Below are 8,572 nucleotides of genomic sequence, written 5' to 3'. Positions count from 1 at the left end.
ATAATTCACTCCATTTTCTAATTAAAGTATTTATATTAGTACTAGAGTTTCCAAATAATCACATATTTATTTTCTCTAATTATTGTAACTTAGTAACAAATATTAGAATTAATGTAATTGTTTGAAAATGTTTCACAATAATCATATAGAGAAAAAATATATTTCGATCACTGAAAAATCATAACCGTAACCATACCGTTTAACCGTTAATTATATCGGTTTGGTAACCATACCGTTAAAATATTTTTATATCGGTACGATTACCGCTCATTTTAACCGGTTTTTCAATTTTTCGATACGGTATTTCGATTTCGGTTTTTCGATACGGTATTTCGATTTCGATTTTTCGATACGGTATTTCGATTTTTCATAACAGCCCTAAAATACACCACCCAAATTCTGCTGGACACTAGAATTTTAGTTTGGGTCTTACACGGAGCTTTTAGTTAGGGACTATTTCCTCAACCTCAATCTCTGCGCTAATAACGCTCGCAAGTCGCCTTCCCTTCGCTTTGTTTGGCGTGGAATCGAATGGTTGATCATCAAAGCTATCATATCTTAATGAGCTGCATTCCCTCAGTAATCTCATTTAATTACAAATTACAATGGCGAATCCAAAGAATTGGGTTTTCACCCAAGTATTTGATCCGAGAAGCAAGTTTATACTCCAGTTGAACAGCCTTTCGTTTGTCGTTGGCTTGATCAATTTCTTCCTCGACCCTCTCTTCATGTATATCCCCTCAAATAGCTCCGAGACTTTCTTATACAATGATCTTCATTTAGGAGCAATTCTCGCTATACTAAGAACAATTGGAGATCTCTTTCGGTTTTTTAATATCATAATAAAATTTCGCACGGCCTATGAAGATCCTTGTTCAAAAGTTTTTAAGAAGAGGCGGCTTGTTGAAGAACCTAGAGCAATTGCCATCAAATACTTGAAGTCTACTTTCATCGTTGATCTTTTTGCAGCATTACCACTGCTACAGGTGTGCATCAACCCGCACTAGGCACTACTATTTACTGCTAACTCATTCTATCTGTCTCAAAATATAGTTTCGATTTTCATTTTGGATATCCCAAAATATAGTTCTTATTTTTATATTTAAGTCCACGTTTTTTGGTAATTTGCTTCTTAAAATTAGTTTTTTTCCTTTGTTTATTCAACCCAAGTGTTAGAATTGATACTCTTTCACCAATTATTTTCTGTTCTCACTCCTAATATCATTTTTTTCCATACAATATTTATTTCAATAAACAAAAGTATTTACTATCCCTCATAAATTCTACTTACTTTAATTTCGACAGAAAAATAGAATCATGAACTATATTTTGGACGGATGGAGTAGAGCATAATTGATTAATGGGGGTAATACTTCCCCTTCCTTCATTTTTCTTTGGGTTTTTCTGCGTAGTACCCTGTGTTTTACGAAATTCTACTTTGTAACCAACCTTTTTGAAATTTACATGTTATATCTCTAAGCTTTCTAAACATCACACAAAATACCCTTATACATGATATCAAACAATCAATTTTGGTAGTTTCTTACCATGTTGGCATAAAGTAGTATTTTTGAGCCCGGTTAGTTGACTAAGGTTTGGGATATGATATGAGAAACTAAATGCTAAGTGAGGCTTGGAGTAAGATTTTCTATGGACAAGGGTATTTTGTGTGTCGTTTTGAAAATTTAAAGGTAAAATGTGGAGAGTTCAAAAAAATTGGGTACAACATAGAATTTCGTTAAACAAAGGGGCACTGCGTAGAAAAGACTGATGAAAGTTAATCTAGAAAATTCTTGATAGGTCATGTAATGTAAGGAAAAATTTTATATGCATGTCTTAAATTGTCTAGAAAAATCTTGTAAAATATCTATGTAAAAAAATCTAAGTTTAGAATATTTGAGTGTGTGTTAGAAATATCAAGGTCTAGAAAAATCTAGAAACTAAGGTACAACAACTATAAATATGTTGTATGTGTATGAGTTAAAGGTGAGCTCAAATGAGAGTGAGCAAGATGAGCTCAAATGAGGGGGAGCCAAACAAAGTGACCTCCGCACAAAATATTAAGAAAGGTAGAAACAAAGGGTTTTACCAAGGTGAATGAGAGACATGAGCTCTCGCAAACACACTTGTACAATTAATTATCAATGAAAATACAATTTTATGATATTATTCGGGTCCATCAAAACTTCCGCGTGCGCCACAAATTCTATCAAAGACTAACTTGTTTTCTTTAACACCATTCATGTATGTTATTAGCACCTTAATTTTTTTTAGTTTGACTTTTGTTACTCCATTAATGCATTATTCTAATTCAAGCATGTCCTTAAACTAATATTAAGCCAATAGCTCGATATCCAATTTTTAATCTTGTGAATGTGTAACTTTAATCTTAAATTCATTTATGTTATAATTTAGTTGCAACATAAGGAGACACATTCATGTAGGAGAAGAGTTGCTACAATGGCTAGTGCTACTTGATTGTCATCCTTAAGAATGGTTGGGGCAAGACCTTTTTAGACCCAAGTCTCAGAGTTTTTAACAAGGTAACTTCACAAGTAGTAAGCACCATGTCTCTATATTAAGATATTTGGTGTTGAACGAGCCAGCAGCGCACCACAAACTGCTTTGTAGCGTTCCATGATATAGGAGAGGATCCAAGGAAGATGCAAGAAGTCGAGAACAGATTCCTGTACTGTGACAATAGGTTGTGAGATGGGCTGCTGATGTTGAACTGAAGTAGAATCCCTTGAGCAGGAGTCTCTTTGTGGCTTGTATAAGAGTACAGGAAAGATAGTGCATAAACTGATTCAACAAATGTGAAAAGCTTGAACAAGCTCAGAGAATTTCAGAAGAGAGAGAAAGTTTAGAGAGAACTTAGGAGTAGTTTCTCATTGATTAATTGATGGAAAAGATAACTTCTCAGAATGAGGAAGATATCTATTTATAGTTACAGCACTCAGATAGAAAGAAAAGATGTAATAAATTACTAATGTGTAACAACCTTACAACAAACTTATAACAAATTGTAACTAACTATTATAAGAAACGTGCTAAAGAAGCTTGAGCCAGATGAGCTAAGCAGGTGGATGTAGAGAAGAACCAGTAGGTCCAATAAAATGTATGGCAAAGCCTAACCAGGCATACTGACAGTAAGACAGATCAATGTGCCTAGGAGAAATTTGATAGGGTGTCGGGAAAGGATCACCTATCTCTAAAGCCTTAGATATGCATCCATAGGTAGCTTAAGATGCTTTAGTGTGACATATTCCATATTCCGTGAGAAGATCCAGAGCGTACTGTTTTTGTATATGAAGATGCCATCCGAAGATCTCTTAATTTCAAGGCCTAAAAGTACCTCAGCTGAGCATGAAAACACTGAGGGAGAAGATATTTGAGTTTTATAATCTCTGCTGCACGGTTATCTGAGATAAGAAGATCATCAACATAGATGATTATTAAGATGATGTGATTTTGTTGACTTTTGATCCGCTCCTGACTGATAAACCAAAGAGATAAGGGTGGAAGATACTTTTCGGAATCATTGTTTTGGAGGCTCTACATGGTTTTCTTGGGCTTGCACACTGCATTTTCTTTCAGAGGAGCTTGTATTTTTTTTGAGATGAAGGGTAGCCAAGGAGTGAACCTATCTTTCTGAGTGACTTGGTTAGTAGCAAAAGCTAAGCACTCAAAGACTATGTGTTCTTCCTACTCTTCCATTTTGTTGTGTCCAGTTCACATAAGATGTTTGGTGGAAAATGCATGTTTTGCAAAGATTGATGACGGAGCTCATTATGGAAATCTGCAACTGCTTTATCATATCTTAGAATTTTAATTTAAACGCCCAAGTGTCTTATGCGATCACCAACTATGGTAAAAAAAATGTATGAATTTACTCTTGGTGCAAACTTTTATAAACCCTATATTTCCTAGGGAATCAGATCAAATCTTACCCAAGCATGTGAGTCATTGAGTGTGAAATGGAGCTTGCTAATTACGTACATATGACATGTAAGGCAGAGTTGTGTTTCTGCAGAAATATGAGGTATGACACACTCCTGTGTTGGAGTTGTTGTTTGTACAGTTAACAGGTTGATGCGCAACTTCTTCTCCATCAGAGACACTCCAATTACCGACATTGAACATTGATATTATATGTAATGTCTTCACATATTGCCATTGCCTTACCCCTTTGCTATATAATTTCTGCTAAAGTATGAGTATCTGTAAGACTTTATACAATTTCATGCTTCGTTTTTCTCTGTCAGGCTTATATATGGCTCCATATTCTATCATCCAACAGTGCATTGACAACTGGCAAGGGTGCCTATTCTCGCATATATAGAATCTTCTGGCTCCAGCTCCCTTCACGGTTGTTTGTTGTGGGATATGCATCAAAAAGCCAAATCCCCAAAACATCTGGTGTTCTAATGAAGAGTGCGATGTTGGGAGCATTTTACAACCTTCTATCGTTCATGACTCTTAGTAACGTGAGCATTGTATTTAATGTCCTTTTGCTTATCAAGAGTACCATGCATGTGGCTTAACATGTTGTCAAATGCAGCTAGTAGGAGCCATATACTACCACATGCACATATATTGGCTGATAGGGTGTGTCAAGAAAATAGAACGAAAGAGCATGGATATTCGAAACCTTGAATGGGATCAAGTTCTTTCTACTTGTACCCAAGAAACTCAACTTGGTATGCTCTCGAGTGCTTTGACAAATAAGATCGTGACAAGGAATTTTATTCAAAAGTACATGTTTTGCTTTTCATGGGGACTCAAAAGTTTAAGGTATGGACCTTGATATCTTCTACCTTGAAATGCTCTTTATCTTGGATCAGCATCCAGTGTTTACACTTTACGTGCTTCATCAAGTGTTTACACTTGACATGCTTCTTCCTGAAAGCAGAAAAGCGATGTCAGTTCACTCTAGAAAGTTCAATAATGGTTTCTGCTTGGCTAACCATGATCGTTGGTTATAAAGAGTGTTTCTTTGTCTTTTTTCTTTTTTATTAATTGCCAAGTAAATAACTAAGTACTTTTGCGTTTTTATTTATATTCACAGTTCCCTGGGTCAAAATTTCACTACAAGCTTTTTCACTTGGGAGACAATTTTTAGTATAATTATCACCCTGTTTGGTCTTATCTTTTTCGCGGATTTGATAACCCGGATGCAGGTATGTTTTACATAGTATTATAATGGCTCTCCTAGCTACATACTTTCTTATGTGTCTTCTATCTTGGAGTTGCAGTCCAATTTCATTCTTTCTGATGTCATCTGTCCTGGTTTTGCTAATCTCTTATAGTAATTGTGTTGTATATACGTTTAATTGGGAAGTTGGGATATCAAAGATAATGCTGCTGGCAGGACAATAGGTGGTTGTTTCTTTTTATCAGTATACTGGATTATTGGTGGTCTTTTGTTGATTTTAAATGCTGTTTTCTTCTTAGCTAAAGGTCTCCTCTATTATATATAAAGGCCGGCATACAGTCCATGGAGGAGAGGGAAGAACAACAGAGGGCAAGACAAAGAGAAGTAAAGGAATGGATGGATTACCATCAACTACCACTTGATCTAAAGGAACGCGTTGATCATGCTATCCAGTCTGAATGGACTGGAAGTGGCATAGATGATGAGACCGTGCTGGATTCACTCTCTCTGGAACTGAGATCTGAAATTCGGAAATATTTATACATGGATTCTGTCTGCAAGGTGAATTGCTCACCCTTCTCTGAGTTTTATTATTGCATATCTCATATATGTACAGCTAGCTAACAGGAACATACCCTGAGGATGCGTTCTGTTTGCCTCATATTTTCTTGTTTGAACTAATCTAATCTATTAGGCCTTAACTGATCTGAACTTATCAAAACTAATTGGCCTTTTAACTTAACGTATTAGAACTTATCATAGTAGATAATCAAATAAAGGTAGCTCTTATTAACACTGAAAATAACTTATCTGAATTTATTGGCCTTGAATTTTTAACTTATCTGAATTTATCCTTCTGAATTAAGAGAAAATCATGTGATATGGGAGAATCTAAATTGCTGGCTGATCTTTTTCCTTCTATTGTCATGTACATGAGAATGGCGACTAAAAATCAGGAAAATTGCCAGCTTTGTGCAACAATGTATGCAACCTAATAATCACAGACATAATGACCAATTTTCTTGATCTAAACTTATATTCAGAAAATCATACTGATTTTTTACTGTCATGTAATGAAAATGGTGAAAGAGAGTTATTAATTGCCATTTGTGCTAGTTAATAACAGAAATACTAAAGTGCTGATCCAGTAATATGGACTGGGAATCTATTTTGTTTTCTCAGTTGCCTAAGTTTGCAGATATGGATACTCCATTAGTTGAGGCAATTTGCCAACACCTGAAAACATTCTCTGGTAAAGAAAGCACGTACATTGTATATGAAGGCGATATTGTCAAGCAAATGCTCTTCATTTTCAGTGGTCAATTAGAACTCTCTTTCACAGACACGGGAAACTCTATTTTATCGATTCTCGGACCTGGTGAATGCTGTGGCCAAGAACTAGTAACATGGGCTTCACAACCCACAACTTCAATGGACAACCTTCCTCCTTCCACTTGGACCATCAAATGCCTCACAGATGTTGAAGCATTTGTGCTACATGCTTATGACATGAAGATTCTCGCTACTCAATTCGCGCACAATCAAGAGTTTCAACGTGCTTTCAAGCAGCATTACCGTTAACTGGGAAAACTGGTCTATTATCATGAGTTCGGATGCAAATAAGTCAGATTTATGAGGTTTTTTTTAGCATCATTGTTATGTAAAAAGTTCCTTACTTTTGGTTTCGACTGAAATTAAGTACATGAGAGTACCAAGACAAGATGGTGCAAACAAGATTGGTCATTGAATTGCATGCTGATTTTCAGGCAAAATTTCCAGCTTGAGGTGAATGCAAAAATGTGCATATGAGTATTTTTATTCGTTTGTAAACCACAAATGAAAAGAGATTAACAATGGTTTCAGGAAATAGTGAAATATCGTTCTTGTTTAATACAACAAACAACAAAATCATTCTACCAATTTCGACAATGATTTTTTTTGTGGGGCAATTTCGACAATGGCTATTTCTCTGATATCATTTGCATATATGAGTTATAAATAAGACAGTGCAATGAACCATTTTTACCTACAGGTAATATGCAAAATTAAAATGGAAAGGTAATATGCCCCCAAAATTAAAAATCTTTCTCTGGTTAGCTTGGTGGGACCGTCTCCCCACCAACAAGCTTCTCCACCACCGTAATATCATCCCATCTGCCCTCTGTCCGAGTTGTCTCACCAGTGAGGAGTCTACTAACCATGTACTTATAGAATGTAATATCGCCCGAGAGGTATGGGAGAGGTTGGATCACACAATCCCAAATCAAACCAACATTGAAGATTGGCTTAGAAATTACCTACAGGACCCCACATTGTTTGGTGACATTCCCAGGAATTACTTGTTCCCCTTTATTTGCTGGGAATTATGGATCCAGCGGAACCAACTCGTTTTCGAAAACAAACCATTGCCACCACCAAATATTACTATCGATATAGCCCGTCAAAAGGCTAAGGCACACTACAAAGCCATCCCTAACCTCCTGGTCACTCCAAAACCGACACTAAACTACCCAAAGATAGCCCCAAACCCGTGGATAACCATAAACGTTGATGCATCCTTCGTGAATATTTCTTCTGCTTCGTGTGTGGCTGGGGTTATGTTTGACTGTACAGGTACATGGATTCTCGGGTTTCAAAGAAAGGTGTATGCAAACAGCGCACTACACGCGGAGATTCTGGGCATCTTCTGGGCCCTAACCACGGCGCACTCAAAGGGGATGATGCATGTGAGATTGCTCAAGCAAATAGCGGCGCAACAAATTAACAATCCCAGTACTTGCACAACACAAAATGACCAATCTATTATGCTATGCAGGGATCAAAGCCAGTATTTCCAAGGGATGAAGGTCCAATCGTGCCCAAGAATGCTCAACTCAGTCGCGGATACAATGGCTAAGGAAGGAAGAAGAAGTGTCTTAGATATGAATGTAACTAGGCTTACCCCCACCCCCCCTAGTTATCTTTTGAACTTGTGGGATGATTATGTACTAAGGCGTTTAGCCAGAGACATTTAAACTTAATTTAAATCCGTATTTCACCAAAAAAAAAAAAAAAAAAGAACCATTTTTACAATTTGGTGTTAGGACGAGTGGTTAAATTCAGTGCAAGTAGTAGATTCAATATTTATCCTTTGTTAAAAAAAAAAAAAAAAGTAGTAGATTCATATAAGCTTATACTAAAAAGATAGAGTTTTTATTTTTGGATGTAAAAAAAAGAAGACAGAATTTAAATCAAATAATTAATAGTTGCCAAACAATTTGTAAGATACAGTTTTTTCTTCTTTATTTATTTTGACTTATGAGATAGAATGGGGTACTCCTTTGGAACCAGGGGTTTCGTAGCCATGGTATGACTTTCTCAATCGTTTTACCTATTGAAAATTGAAGGTGAAAATAACCCCAAAAAATCTCCTCTAAA

General features: G+C 36.1%; 2 protein-coding genes across 2 annotated transcripts; both read left to right on the top strand.

Moving 5' to 3' along the window:
• The first annotated feature begins 605 nt into the window (after window positions 1-605).
• Window positions 606-5,309, top strand: LOC125494943 (putative cyclic nucleotide-gated ion channel 15). The gene is made up of 5 exons (XM_048638883.1): window positions 606-986; window positions 4,266-4,487; window positions 4,845-4,978; window positions 5,069-5,180; window positions 5,256-5,309. Exons 1-5 carry the CDS (start codon window positions 606-608, stop codon window positions 5,307-5,309), a joined length of 903 nt encoding a protein of 300 aa, XP_048494840.1.
• Window positions 5,310-5,497: 188 nt separating this feature from the next.
• On the top strand, window positions 5,498-6,736 carry LOC104906057 (probable cyclic nucleotide-gated ion channel 16). Its single transcript, XM_048638882.1, has 2 exons — window positions 5,498-5,716; window positions 6,338-6,736. Exons 1-2 carry the CDS (start codon window positions 5,498-5,500, stop codon window positions 6,734-6,736), a joined length of 618 nt encoding a protein of 205 aa, XP_048494839.1.
• Window positions 6,737-8,572: the final 1,836 nt, after the last annotated feature.

This window comes from Beta vulgaris, chromosome 2, assembly GCF_026745355.1.
Source record: "Beta vulgaris subsp. vulgaris cultivar EL10 chromosome 2, EL10.2, whole genome shotgun sequence".
Taxonomy (NCBI): domain Eukaryota; kingdom Viridiplantae; phylum Streptophyta; class Magnoliopsida; order Caryophyllales; family Amaranthaceae; genus Beta; species Beta vulgaris.
The sequence above is the reverse complement of the archived record's forward strand: the minus strand, read 5'-3'. Positions and strand labels throughout refer to the sequence as shown.